The sequence below is a fragment of the Carlito syrichta genome, unplaced genomic scaffold (genome assembly GCF_000164805.1).
Source record: "Carlito syrichta isolate Samal-C Ts95f unplaced genomic scaffold, Tarsius_syrichta-2.0.1 Scaffold314798, whole genome shotgun sequence".
Classification (NCBI taxonomy): domain Eukaryota; kingdom Metazoa; phylum Chordata; class Mammalia; order Primates; family Tarsiidae; genus Carlito; species Carlito syrichta.
In genome coordinates this window covers 604,556-620,012 of record NW_007258894.1, presented here as the reverse complement: position 1 = coordinate 620,012, position 15,457 = coordinate 604,556, and the positions used below count along the sequence as shown (strand labels likewise).

General features: G+C 33.5%; 1 protein-coding gene across 6 annotated transcripts in view; it reads right to left on the bottom strand.

Annotated features, from left to right (window-relative positions):
• The window catches only part of EHBP1 (EH domain binding protein 1), a 373,913-nt gene that overhangs the window by 175,145 nt on the left and 183,311 nt on the right, over positions 1-15,457 (bottom strand). For 3 of the 6 annotated variants that reach the window (XM_021705883.1, XM_008071978.1, XM_021705884.1), the window contains exons 8-10: positions 10,866-10,970; positions 10,104-10,226; positions 6,514-6,742 (exon numbers count right to left, since the gene is read on the bottom strand). In XM_021705883.1, coding sequence (XP_021561558.1) covers positions 6,514-6,742; positions 10,104-10,226; positions 10,866-10,970 — 457 coding nt within the window. The remainder of the gene's footprint in view (positions 1-6,513; positions 6,743-10,103; positions 10,227-10,865; positions 10,971-15,457) is intronic. The other 3 variants (XM_021705885.1, XM_008071979.1, XM_021705886.1) reach the window with 1 other exon arrangement.

Sequence of the window (15,457 nt, the reverse complement as noted above, 5' to 3'; positions counted from 1 at the left end):
GAGTCATATAGGCATTTTACTTGATGAAGGTCATAAGTTTATTATTGAAGTAAGAACAAAGTTTAGAAGATTTCTGCTACTGACATTGGACCTATAAACTTTTGAAAAGAAAAAGTGAGAAATATCAAACAAGTAATTAATATAAACAGAGTTCTTTCTGGACTTGCACATTAGCTGATATGCAATCTTTAGAACTTGTGTGTGTATGCCTACCAAAAAAAAAAACTGCAGTATTTATACGCTCCCTCCAGTAGACTCAGATGATTGAGCAATTTAGAACACCCTTTATTCATGGGAGACATGTAAAGACTGTGACTCTCATTGGAAAAAGAATGCGCAAAAGGAAACACCCAATTATTTTGATTTTAGTTTTTACTAAGGCATTTTAAAAGTTTAAGCAAACATTAGATGTCTCTTTAATTTGTTAATAAGAGAGCAGGGTGTGTGTGTGAGTGTGTGTGTGTGTGTGTGTGTGCGTGTGTGTGTGTGTGTGTGTTGTGCAATACTCATATACCTTGGAATGACCGAAGACTTGTACTTTAACTTTGCATTCAAATACTCTAGGTGTGTGGCTATTACTCAGCACCTACACCACCCATGAGAAATTTCACTTCAAGTACACATTAGCTATCTCAAAGAAAACAAATATAATAACTTTAGCAAGCCTTAGCCCAACTTTTCAAACCCCATATAGTTATTAATTAGTATTGAGATCTCAACTTCAGTTTGGAATCAGATGATTATTATGATGTAATTCTAAGTACTTATGGAAATTAGAACTTTTTTTAGGTTTTATCAATACCTAGCTACACCCAGGAAGCATATAGCACATGTTATAAAATGGGAAAAAGTTGAAAAACACAATTCCAGAGCAAAAACAACCATAAGTCAACTCACTCTTTCAAACAAATCTCGAAATATTTGAAGTTGGTCATTATTGTTCCCTTAAATAATTTATTTTATTTTATTTTATTTTTTATTTTTGAGTTGGAGTCTCACTGTGTCACCCAAGCTGGAGGGCAGTGGCATGCTCATGGTCACCGCAGCCCTGACCTAATGGGCTCAGGTGATCCTTCCACCTCAGTCTTCCAAGTAGCTGGAACTACAGACATGTGCCACCATGCCCGGCTAATTTTTCTTGATTTATTGTAAAGATGAGGTCTCGCCAAGTTGCCCAGGCTGATCTTTAACCTGTGGGCTCAGGCAGTCCTCTCACATCAGCCTCCCAAAGTGCTGGCATTATAGGCATGAGCCACCACATCTGGCAATAATCTTTTTTTTTTTAAAATCAAACAGTCTCTGTGCTCTCAATCATTGTTTATTTCATGTGATTTCTGGGTACTGTAATGACTCTGTTGCTCTATTCTGTTAACACTCTGAATCATTGATGCCCCTTATAAAATAAAGCACCTAGAAGTAAAATAGTGCTCAAAATAGGAGCTGGCCAATGCATAGCAGAGATAAAATTCTTACTTCACACAAAGCAATTATTCCCATCTTTCATGCATCAAAGGAGCCTTTTTATTATTTTCCTTTCAACCTACATATCCCATATTTGAAATATTTTCTTACCAAACTGCATTTTTAAAGAAATAACTGTTTTTCCCAAGATTTAAATAATGTTACTACAATAAAAAGTTCATGTATTTTCAAGGAAAGCAAAGACCAGATAGTCTCACTGCAAGTAAACACATAATTACTTTTAATTATATTTATAATATAAATATAACTGTATTGCTTATTGTTAAATATATTATAGATCTCTCCTGTTCCACACCAAATATTTACATCAAAGAGACTTAAACGTCCAAGAATTGCAGGCTGGGAATCACTCATGTGACATAATATTTCTGTTAATAAAATTAAAGATTGCTGTTTTGTTTTGTTTTTTGGCGGAGTCTTACTCTGTTGCCCAGACTGGAGTGCAGTGGCATAATCACTGCTCACTGCAGCCTTGACCTCCTGGGCTCAAACAATCTTTCCCCCTCAGCTCCAGGGTAGCTGGGACTACAGGTGCACACCACCATGCCCAGCTAATTTTTTGTAGAGACTGGTCTCCCTATGTTGCCCTAGCTGGTCTCAGACTCCTGGGTTCAAGCAATCCTCCCACCTCTGCCTCCCAAAGAAATGGGATTACAGGCTTGAGCCACTGCACCCTGCCAATTGCTGTTCTTTTTTTAACAGTCTTACTAAGACAGAATTTATATATAATGGCTTGAACTTAAAAAGTACAACTTAATGAGTTTTTTTTTTAACATATGCATGCAAGTGTGAAACTATCATCATGCTCAAGATGACAAACATTCCTATTTCCCTAAAAAATTACATTGTGCCCCATTGTCATCTCTCCCTCCCTCCAGCAACAACGTAGGCATCTACTTAACTGTTTTTCCTCGCTATTGATTGTATTTTTTAGAGTTTTAAATAAATGGTATCACACAGTGTGTACTCTTTTCTGGTCTGGTTTCTTTCACTCTGCATAACGATTTTTAGATTCATCCATGTAATTACATATATCAATAGTTTGTTCCTCTTTATTACTAAGTAGTACTTCAGTATATGGCTATACCACAATTGTATACCTATTTGCCTGTCGATGGACATTTGTTACCTTTTTTTTTTTAGAAAGGATTTATTGAGAGGACAGAAAAGCTCCCACTGTGGGAGGGGACCTGAGAAGGTTGCCCTGTTACCATTTTTTGTTAATTATAATTAATAAAGCTGTTAAAATATTCCCATAGAAGTCTTTCTATGGACATTGCTTTCATTTCTTTTGGGTGAATACCTAGGAATGGAATGGCTGAGTCAAATGACAGGTGTGTGTTTTCAGACTGCCAAATTGTTTTCTAAAATCACTGTACCATTTAGAATTCATTCTATAGAGTTGCAGTGGCCCACATCTTTGACAATAGTTGACATAGTCAGTCTTCTAAATTTTAGCCGTTTGAGTGGGTGTATAGTGATATCTTATTGCCATTTCAATTTGCATTTATTTGATGACTAAAGAAGTTAAGCATCTTTTCATGTGCCATTCCTATTATTTTCTCCTTTTCTCTCTTTTTTAAAAATGTATTTTTTTTAATTTTATTTTAGAGATAGGATTTTGCTCAGTTGCCCAGGCTAGAGTGCAATGGTGCAATCACAGTTTACTACAGCTTCAAACTCCTGGCCTCAAGTGAGCCTCTTGCCTCAGCCTCCCAAGTAGCTGAGACTACAGGCATGAGCCACTAACCCTGTTCTCCTTCTTTTTTATTCCTGAATTAAAAGAGTTATTTACATATTCTGGATAGAAGTCTTTTGCCTGACGAGATGGCATTTTTATAAGGATTTTTACAAAGAGTAAAAGTTTTTAATTTTGATGAAGTCCAAATTAACCTTTGTTTTTCTTTGATCCTTTATGCTTCTGCATTCTAGTTAAGAAATCTTTACCTAACGTAAGGTCACTAGGATTCTCTCCTATGCTTCCTTATAGAAGTTTTAATGTTTTTGTTCTTACTTCTAGTTGCATTGTCTATTTTTAGTTAAATGTTGTATATAGTGGGAGGTAAGAATTGTAGTTCCTCTGTGTTGAGGAGGGGGCATATAGACATTTAACTGTTCTAGTATCATTTGTTGATAACTTTATCATTTTCTAATTGACTTCCTTTGTTAGTGTTGTCAAAACTCAATTGGCAATATATGTATATATCTATTTCTGGACTCTCCTCCATTCACTTACAGTCTATCTCGGTTTATGAGTCTTAAAATGAGGTAGTTAAGTCCTCAAATGCTGTTCTTTTCCACATGTTTTGGTTATTCTAGGTCCCTTTCATTTCCATAAACATTTTTATAAAAGCTTGTCAACTGTTACAAAAGAGTATGCTAAAACTTTTTATTGAGACAGTGCTGAATTTATACACTAATCAAAAAGAACTTGTATCTTTGAATTCGGACATAGTATTTCTTTCCACTGATTTTATTCTTTATCTCAGCAATGTTTCAGTGTATAGGTATTTACATCTTTGTTCAAATTTATTCCTAAATTTTTATTTATATACATATAGATATGCTTCGGTAAATAATATTTTTTAAATGTCCATTTTCTGACTGTTAATTGTTACTATGATGAAATACAATTAAATTTATATATTGGTCTTGTTCATATAAACTTGCTAAATTTACTTTTTGTTTTAGTAGCCTTTTTGGAGATTTTCCTTATGATATTCTACATAAACAATAATGTCATCTCTGAAAAAAGTCTGTCTTCAAGTAACATTATACGAAGTTTAACACAATATCCTTTGATTTCCCTACTCTAAGTCTTTATACTACTATTTTCATACATTCTACTTCTACATACATTATAAAACCCAGAATACATCATTTAAACCTTAAACAATTATCTATTAAAGAGATTTTTAAACATAAGGCAAGTATTTTTATATATACTAACATATTTGCCATTTACTGTAGTATTTTTTCCTTTGTGCAATCCAGATTTCCAAGTGGTGTCATTTTGCTTTTTGGAGGGCTAGGGGGAAAAGAAATTTGTGTTGACAGATTTTTATTGCTGTAGTTTTCTTTCAGTACTTTAAGAATATCACCCACTTTCTTTTGGCTTGAGTTGTTGTTGTTGAGAAGCCTTGCTATGGTATTCTTTATATTTCTTGTGCTTTGAATTCATTCAGCTTCTTGGACCTGTAGGTTTATAAATTTTAATTTCTAAAACTTTTGGCCATTATTTCTTCAAATATTTTTCTGCTCCCATATCCTCTCTTCTCTCCTTCTGGAACTCCAATTACATATATGTTAGGCCACTTTATGTTTTCTACAGCTCACTGATTCTCCGTTCATTTTCTTCCCCCTGTGTTTCAATCAGGATAGTTTCTATTGTTACGTCTTTAGTTTCACTAATATTTCCTTCTGTAGTACCTAACATGGAGTTAAGTATATTTTTCATCTCAGACTTTATATTTTTCATCTCTATAAATTCAATTTGTATTTTTAATATCATCCATGCTTATGTTTCTTTCTACCTTCTTGACTATCTGGAGTATATTTATAAAAGTTATTTTACCATGTTGTCTATTAATTACATCATCTGTCCCATTTTTGCATCCATATCTAATGATTGTTTTTTCCTTATTATGGGTCAGATTTTCTTGCATCTTTACATGCCTGATAAGTTTTTGATTGGCTGTCAGTATGAATTTGTTTTGAGTGTTGGACATTTTGGTATTTCCTTAAATACTTTTGGGCTTCACATAGAATATAGTTAAATTACTTGAAATCTCATTTTACTCTTTTTGAATCTTGCCTATAAGCTTTGTCAGGCAGGCCCAGAACAGCCCATTGATCTATGGCTATGTCTATGGCTAATTTGGCCCCACTATGAAGGCAATATACTTCTGAGGACTGTACTCAATGTCCCATGTGAGAAGTGGTCTTTCCTCTCTGGCTGGTGAGGACACACATTATTCTTGGTCATGGGCAAACTCCAGGGATTATTATGTCTGTTTCCTCACATTCATGCCTCTGACCCACACTCAAGAGGAACCTAATACAGATCTCTGAAAGTTTATGAGCAGTTTGGGTACTCCATTCAGAAATTCTAACCACCACAGTACCTTCAAAGTCGAAACTCTGTCTCCTTAATTCAGGGAGGTTACGGAGGTATGTTGGAATATTTTCAAAATAATGTTTGAACTTTAGTTAGAGACTCTCTCCTATAAATAAGGTTAGATTATGGTAGGACTCACTCTCTGTTTCTGTTCTCTCAGGGATCACTGTCCTGTGCTGTTTGTGTCCAATATCTGAAAATTTGTTACATACAATTTTATTTTGTTTTTTAGTTGTTTAAGGGAAGAGGCTAAAGCCAGTCTGTGTTACTCCATCATGACTGAAAGTAGGAGTTTTGTTGTTGCTTTATAAATACACTTTGGGTCATGGTCTGTAGCCACATAGGTTGTGCATTATACAACTCCAGACTACAATATAAACACATCTGTTTTTTAATTCCCATTCTAGACTTGAGCAAATGGCAGCCCTAATCATCACACTGTCTATTCATTTTGAGCTTGTGATAATCACTAATTTATAAATATTATGATCTCATTGTTTGGCATTTGGACAAGTCTTCTCAACAAATCAATACCATAAAGGATTATTTAGTTCCCTCAGAAATCTGTAACATAATTGAAGTTTAATGCCAACAGAGTTCAGACAAAAACAAAAACAAAACACCTAAATGCCAGTTATATATCATGGTTTCTGTGAGAAGACATGATTGGAATTCCAACCAGAGATTCCAGAAACATATCTCCCTCACTTATTAGTTTTGGGTACACACATCCATCTTCAAGAGGGTGGAAGAATAAGGGTTAAGACTATAAAAATTCAGACAAGGGATAAATTAGATACTAAGTTATAAACTGCACAGTAATGTTTTTACCCATCTAAAGGTATATTATAGAAGCATCTCTTCAGTTAACATAGAGACTGACCTGTGATGATAGCAAAATTAAATGTACTTACTCATCCAACTCTTCTTCTTCAGTCTTAGAACTATCAGCATAGAGGTACTTGCTCATGTCCACAGGTCTTAAATTTTTTCTTTTTGTAGACTGGGGAGGAGATTCCTTTATAGTTACAAAAGTTTCTGGCTCATCAAATGGGTTCAAATACTGTGGAGTCTGTACCTCTTTAAAGGGATTATAAAAAGATTCTTCTGGTTTTCTAGGTGAAGCTGTTTCAGTGATTGGTTCTATAAAATAGTAGCAGATGAATTAAATAAAATACTATATAATTACTTTCCTATATTTCAGAGTTTCAAAAATATGCAATCTTGAATTAATAAACAATTCTGTTTCAATCAACAATGAAACAATAATATATTTTAGAGAGATCAAGGAATTCTGAAGTTCAGAATATATGATATCTAAAATCTTTGTCTACTTCTCCAGGAATGATACTCCCCAAAATGGCATCTTTGGATCATTAATGTGTCCTGAAAGCCTTTGGAGTCTCTAATAATATTAGAATTATGGTACATCAATTTTGAAAATTGAAACTTTCTTAGATATGCATATTATATTATTGTTTATTTTATCTGACTCTACTAGCGTGCCATCCCAAATTGACACATAATAAATTTCTGTTTTTAAAAGAACATGAAATGGATTAAATTGTGAAATGGTCTTTGGTAGTTACACAAGAACAGACCGCTTAGGAATCTGAAAATTCATTCTAGATTCTATAAAAAAATATACATACCTACCAATGAACTTGTTCACTCAAAATTTTCAAAGAGCAAGTTTCTGTAGGCTACAAGACCATATAAGTCTTTAGAGATTATTTTTTAATATTACTTGAATCCAATCATTACTCTAATAAGAATAACATAAGAATCCTCAAGTTGAAAGCACTATATTAAAATCATCTTGGTTAGTTGGTAGATGTGTTACATCAAATTCCTCTAAACTTTATTATTTCAAATTTCAATTTGAAAACAAAGATACTTTTAAAAATAAAACTGACTCACAACACAAAACCGCCACAACAGTTTTAGGTCTTCCAACAAATGTTCATGAAGTATTTAGCAGAAGTGTTTTTTCCTTCTTTTTTATGCTTATTAATATTTTAATATTAACTTGTAATAAACTAAAAATTGTAATAAAACTGTTCAAACTTTGCTGATAAAAATAAATGCTTTTCCAATTTGGAGAAAAGTTTTAGAGAGCCAATAAAAATAGGATATTTAAAGTAATTTTAATTATGCCATGCAACTCCAACAAAATATTCTAAAAAAAGGAAAGCTAGAAAACTGGTCAAAAACTGATATTCTCAAGAAAAATTATAAATGTTTCATAAGTGACATTACAAACAATTTAATCTGATTATTATTAAAAATTTCATGATACATTAATGAATTTTATATGTTACAGTTAAACTACTTATTAGACATTAGTCCAGGATACTTATCTTGCCTTTATATTGAAAAAAAATCATGAAACAAAAACTTTCAGAACTAAAAGTCTGTACACCATAGTGAAGCAATTATAAAGTGTGAATGAATTCATAAAAATCAAAACAAATCAATTCTGAAATGATTTAAACATAGTCTATGTTAGAGGAGAGATTCAGTAACTGTGTATCTTTTCTAATACCACAATAATATTCAAATGTAACATCACTAGAATCTGTATAATAATGTAAATGTATCATTTTCTTTTCTCCATAGGGTAAGAGTACAAGGTTTTGTCTATCCAATTTTTTATTAACAAATATCAGGACTTAAATGCTAAGGAAACTGACAAAATAAGTCAACAGAAATAAGATTTTTATTTTTACTTCAGGAAGAGAATTGCAAAACTGATATGAGCAACTTCATCAATTACAAAACCAAAAGCAAGAAAGTATACAAACTATCGAGCAAAATTTGAAAATGACTGACTAGGTGACAAAGGGGGGTTTAAGATAAGACTATTTCATACAAAAACTAACAAATACATTTAATAACTTTCTGTAAGAGTCACTGAAGCACATAAATATAAAGAAGAATTGAAGCTGTAAAAGCAAAACAAGAACATCTGAACAACTGCAACACATATTTTTCTCTCCCAAATACTTTTGTTATTTGAGATGCAAGTTTTTAATCAATTAAAAATAAACTATTTCTAGAAGAATATTTTTCTAAAAGATACTTATGCCAAAGACTCTAATAGGCATATATTTAAAGAGAACACTGATTGTTGCATATTTTCTTAGCTCTACAGGAATAATTAAATATTCTGAATAAGGCTGGCCCACTTCTCCTAAACAGAAACACAATCTTATATGTTACTTCTTACTCTCTTTTATACCTCAGATAATAGGCCCACATATATTTCTAAAAATTACTTATTTTGTTTTGAAATGGAAAACTCAAATACTGATGTTTCAAAATATTTTGGCAATATTTTTGAACTCAGTAAACTCAGATATATATATAATATGAAATCAAGGAGAACTTGTGTGGTCAAAAGAAGACACTTGGTTAGGAATCTAAGGTTCCAATTCCACCTCCATTTACCTACAGTTCAAATCACTTAACCCCTTTGGAGCTCTGCTTCCTAATCTATGAAAAGAAGTAGTTAAACTGATTTCCTCTAAGATTTACTGTAACCTTTATTAAAATTTAAAATATGTTCATAATATCTAGCCGCAAACAAAACAAAAACTTACTAATTTAGAGTCTGATAAGAAGGGAGAAAGAAAAGAAAGAAGAGAGGGAGAAAGAATTACAAAATGATATTGCTCTAACAGAGTGAATCTTGAAGCTAAAACCTCCTTTTCACCATGACAGTCAGTAGCAAAATTCTTTAAAGCTCAAGAAGATGTCATAGAAGCAGTCAAAACGATATAAACAGTGGTTAATCATTCTTGCAATTACTTTGAGCAAACAGTTTAATTAAACAGAGGTCTCACTTCTGTAACAGTCCTTATCCAAGCTTTCTGAGTTCAGAACTACTTGATAAGAAAAATGACTCAGGAAAAAAAAAATTCCTGGTTTATTCCTTACAAATATCCTATATGTATAATGGCAGTAGTTCTCAACCTCCTCTCTGCTCCATGCTATCACAAGTACAACTTACTCTCACTACTAACTGCAATTCTCAGGCAGAGAATTTCAGGCAGCAAGACATGGAGTTGTGGGTAGAGGGGCTTATCACATTTTCTGAGCATCAGGGAAGAGGACATGTATAACGAGAGAAGCTATCCCACCACCCCAATATTGGTATGTTCCACAATCTGACCTCACTTAGCAGGCCACATGAATGCGACTTTACTATATGCCAGTTAGGTAAAATACTGTTCACTCTAACATTAAACCTAACTATATGTTTAACCAAACTAACAGAAAACTAAAAATTAATATCTATTTCAGGCTTTCTTTTTTCTTTAAAAACAATTCAATGGAAGCAACCCAGAATTGTTGATCAACTGCAAGCAGTATTGAACACAATAATATTATCATTTTAAATAAAAATTGTTTTTTGAGTCTTTTAAGAAAATCTTTTTCTGCCCTTACAGTTCAAGAGAAATTGACTCTACAAAGACTTTAAAAGTACAGAAAAACTTGCTACCTTCTGAGTCAGGATCTCCAAATGGATTCAATTCTGCTACATCAGGGTCATCAAATGGATTTGAATTCACAGTGGCCAAGTCCTTTTCTGCTTCATCCAAAAAGTTAAGTTTGTTGATAAGCTCTGAAAATAAACATATGGGTTAGTTCCCTCTTATGGTTAAGCATAAGTATCGATCATCCATGAAATACTTCAAATTGTAAAAATTCACACTAATAATACCTGCAAATAATAAGATATAGCATTTTATCAATGACAGAATGCCATTTAACTGTTTTGTAGCATACCAACATTTTCAAATAAAACAAAACAAACATGCATATCAATTTCAAAATTATATCAGATGATCTATACTGAATTTAACTTGATTCAATACAAAAGTACTGACATAGATTTTTTTAAAAAACATCTTCCACTCCCAAATATGAAAAATTGAAATGGGTTTAATATAAGCAAATATATTAAAAACAAAATGTTTACAATATGTAAGCTCACTGAAGAAATATTATGTTATATGACCAAATATTATCTTAGAAAATGTTTTAAAATCACTGTCTAATAAAGATCCTGATACAAGACTTTGCTAAAGTTAAGTTCTATTATCTTATTGCCTGTTGGTGCACTACAAATTATGAAAGAAAACATTCAAAGAAAAACACAAAGACAAAACTGACAGCTAAGTACAGACAGAAGTCAAGAGGTAGCAGGTCACAGTAAATACAGGCAATCAGAAGCAGAAAGAAAAGAGGAAAGCTCTTAGACCTTCAGAGGAACTGGCTGATTTAGCTGAAGGCATATTTGCTTGCTTTATGCAGTCATCTTGATCTTCATCTAAGCTGCTCAGAGCATTCAACTGGTTTACAATTTCTGTAAACAGAAGCCAGTCAAGACAAATGTAAGGTATGGTCATTTAATTAAAAGGCAGTAGAAGCATGCTGTTACTCAAAAGACAAAGAGGGGAAGTTTGGTTAATCAAGAGAGTACATTCAGAGGATGTTATTTTGATGTTTTTAACTGGATGTTTTGCTATACTTATATTTTTAAAAAGAAAGCATTTTATTGTTAAAATTTATACTAGTAACATAAAAACTGTGTTAATAAACACAAAACAAAGAAAATAAATAACCCAAGAAGTTGACACTGGCTTTCAACAACTACATTTTACATTTGTAAAACAGAATTGTGCCTACAACACACACATTTTTAAAAAAGAATAAAAAATATCCTCTATACAGTATAAAATATAACTTGTTTTATGTTATTCTAAGTATAAATGAAAGGTTTTAAGAATATAGATTCATGAATCATGTATATAATAAGCATGTATTCATGTTTTAGAATTTTAAAAATCAGCACTAAAACAAGAAAAGCAGGCAATAGCTACTATTTTCTATGGAATTTGTTCTTTCAAGGCAACTCTAAAGTATTTTGCTTTAAGAAATCATAATTTAGCCAATAAGAAACAAAACAAAAAAGGATAGAGAAAAAAAATTTTAAGATGGAATTGATTTTATATATAGAATGTTTTACATGAGTAATCTATATTTTGGACAACTCTGAATATTTAAAATTATCATTCACTGGGTGAAAATTAGACAACCCTATTGGGTGAAAATTAGATAACTTAGAAGAAAATCTAAGAGCCTACTAAGGTATTATAGGTAATCCCTGATGTTTCCAAAGTTATACTCTACGAATAACTTAGATACAATGATAAACCAAATAGATCCAGATCATTCAGTGAGAAAGAAGGCAGAAATAGAAAACAGTTTTAAATTTTACATGAAATTACTGTTCTCTAGCATTATGAATCCAAGTACACATATTAAATTTTATTTGAATGAAATCATAGAATATACATTTATAGCATGGCTGCCTCTATGCTTTCATCTGTTGAACAAATTTATTTATCAGTTTGTGCCAAGACCTATGCTTGGGACACAAGGATGAAAAAAACAGACTTAGTATTGTCCTCGTAAAATTTACATTCTGTAAAGACAAAAATTAACACTGCAACAGACTTAATAAATGGCTACCGCCACTTCTCATTTTATTGTGCTTGACAAATGCCTTTTTTTTTTTTTTTTTTTTTACAAATTGAAGATTTGTGGCAACTGTGCATGGAGCAGTCTATTGGCACCATTGTTTCAATGGTGCTCACTTTGTGTCTCTACGTTAGAAATTCTCATAATATTTCAAATTTTTTCATCATTATTATATCTATTAAGGTGATCTGTGATCAGTGATCTTTTCTGTTAGTACTATGTTTTGGGGTGCCACAAATCACAACCATATAAAATGGGAAATTTAATAAACATGTGTGTTCTAACTACCCCATGAACTGGCTGTTCCTTCATCTCTATGTTTCTCTCTCTTTCTTTCCTTGGGCCTTCTGATTTCCTGAGACACAATAATATTGAAGTTATGCCAATTAATAACCTTATAATGGCCTGTAAGTGTTGAAGTGAAAGGAAAAGTAATGAATTTCTCACTTTAAATGAAAAACTAGAAATGATTAAACTTATTGAGGACGGCATGTTGAAAGCCCAGATTGCGAATACAAAAGAAAATTATTGAAGACAATTAAAAGTTCTATCCCAGTGAACACAGAAATTATAAGAAAGCATAACAACCATATTGCTGATGTGCAGAAAGTTTAAGTGGTCTGGACAGAAGACAAAACCAGCTACAGTATTCCCTTAAACCAAAACCTAATTCAGAACAGTCCTAACTCTTCATTATATGAAAGCTGAGAGGTGAGGAAGCTGCAGAAGAAAAATCTGAAGCTAGCTGAGATTGCTTCATGAGATTTAAGGAAAAAAGCCCTCTCTAAAACATAAAAGTACAAGGTGAAGCAACAGTGTGCTGATGTGGAAGCTGTAGCAAGACATCCAGAAGACAGATTTTCCATGTAGACAAAACAACCCTCTATTTGGAAGAGGATACCATCTAGGATTTTTCTAGTTAAAGACACAAAGTCAGTGCCTGGCTTCAAAGCTTCAAAGTACAGGCTAACTATCTTGTTTGGGGCTACCGTAGCTGATGAATTTCAGTTGAAGCTGATGCTCTTTTGCCATTCCAAAAATCCTAGGATCCTTAAGAACGCTGCTATCCTACCTGTGCTCTATAAATGGAACAACAAAGCCTAGATGACAGCACATCTGTTTTGGCATAGTTTGCTAAACATTTTAAACCCACTGTTGAGACCTACTATTCAGGAAAAAAGAATACTTTCAAAATATTACTGCTCATTGATAATACACCTGATCACCCAATAGCTCTAATGGAGATGTACAAGAAGCTTAATGTTGTTTCTGCAGACTAATGTTGTTTCTGGTTCAAGGAATAATTTCAACTTTTAAGTCTTATTATCTAAGAAGTACGTTTTTTAAGGTATGGCTACCATAGATAGTGATTCTTCTGACAGATCTTAGGCAAACTTAACTGAAAACCATCTGGAAAGGATTTACCATTCTAGATGCCATTAAGAATGTTTGTAATTCATGGGAGAGGTCAAAATAGCAATATTAACAGGAGTTTGGAAGAAGGTGATTTGGTCCTAATGGCTGACTTAGAGGAGTTCAAGATGTCAGTAGAGGAAGTAATCACAGATGAGGTAAAAGTAGGAAGAGAACTAGAATTAAAATTGGAGCCTCAGCCGGGCTCAGTGGCTTAGCCTGTAATCCCGCGCCTTTGGGAGGCTGAGGTGAGTGGATTGCCTGAGCCCGCAGGTTCGAGACCCGCCTGGGCAGCGAGACCTCATCTCTACAATAAATCAAAAAATCAGCTGGGCGTGGTAGCACATACCTATAATTCTGGCTACTTGGAAGGCTGAGGCAGAAGGATTGCCAGAGCCCAGCAGGTCGAGGTTGCGGTGGCCGGGAGCGGCCACTGCACTCCAGTCTGGGCGACAGAGTGAGACTCCAACTCAAAAAAAAAAAAAAATTGGAGCCTGAAGATATGACTGAACTGCTACAATCTCATGATAAAACTTGAACTTTAATGTTGTATGTGGAAATAAAAAACTTGAATTGATGAGGAGCTGCTTCTTATGAATGAACAAAGAAAGAGGTTTATTGAGATGGAATCTACTACTGGTGAAAATGCTGTGAACATTGTTGAAAAGATAACAAAGGATTTAGAATACTGTATCAGCTAAGTTGATATGGTGGTAACAGCATTTGAGAAGACTGATTTCAATTTTGAAAGAGGTTCTACGGTGAGTAAAATGTTATCACACAGCATTACACATTATAGTAAAATATTTCAAGAAAAGAATCAATCAATGCAGCAAACTTCACTGTTGTCTTAAGAAATTGTCACAGCCGCCCTAAGCTTCAGCAACCACCACACTGATCAGTCAGCAGTCATCAACATCAGGACAAGATCCTCCAACATCAAAAAGATTATGAATCACTGAAGGCACAAACATTAGCATTTTAAAAAATAAAGCATTTTAAAATTAAGCTTTGTGTATTGTTGTTTTAGACACAGTGCTATTGAACAATTAATAGATGGCAATATAGTAGAAACATAGCTTGAAAAAAGTAAATAAAAACAGAGTCCTGCTATGTTATCCAGACTTGTCTTGAACTTGAACTGGATTATAGGAGTGAGCCACAGTGCCTGACCTAAACATAATTTTTTTTTTTTTTTTTAGTTGGAGTCTCACTCTGTCGCCCAGGCTGTGGTGCAATGGCATGCTCACAGCCACTCCAGCGTCGACCTGCTGAACTCCGGCGATCCTTCCGCCTCAGCCTTCTAAGTAGCCGGAACTACAGGCACGCTCTACCACACCCGGCTAATTTTTCTTATTATTATTGTAGAAGAGGTCTCGGCAAGTTGTCTGTGCTGGTCTCAAATCTGCAGGCTCAGATAATCCACGTGCCTCAGGCGCCCAAAGTGCTGGGATTACAGGCTGAGCCACCGAGCCCGGTTGAGATATAGAGTTCAATTAATATTAATTGTGTTTACTTCTTGTTTTCTATGGGTTACATGACTATCTCAAGCAATTTTATTCATGCAAAATACATTTTCTTATTTTACAAGGGAAATTAATAAGTTTATTAACTTTTCATATGTGTTTTGTTGAAAGATCTATAACCTTTTCCTGACAACCTAATATTTTAAGCACAGGCATACCTCAGAGATATTGTAAGTTTGGTTCCAGACCACTACAGTAAAGTGAATATCACAATAAAGCAAATAACACAAGCTTTTTTGGTTTCCCAGTACATAAAAGTTATGTATGGGCAGCGAGACCTCATCTCTACAATAAATCAAAAAATCAGCCGGGCGTGGTAGCGCATGCCTGTAATTCCGGCAACTCGGAAGGCTGAGGCAGAAGGATCGCC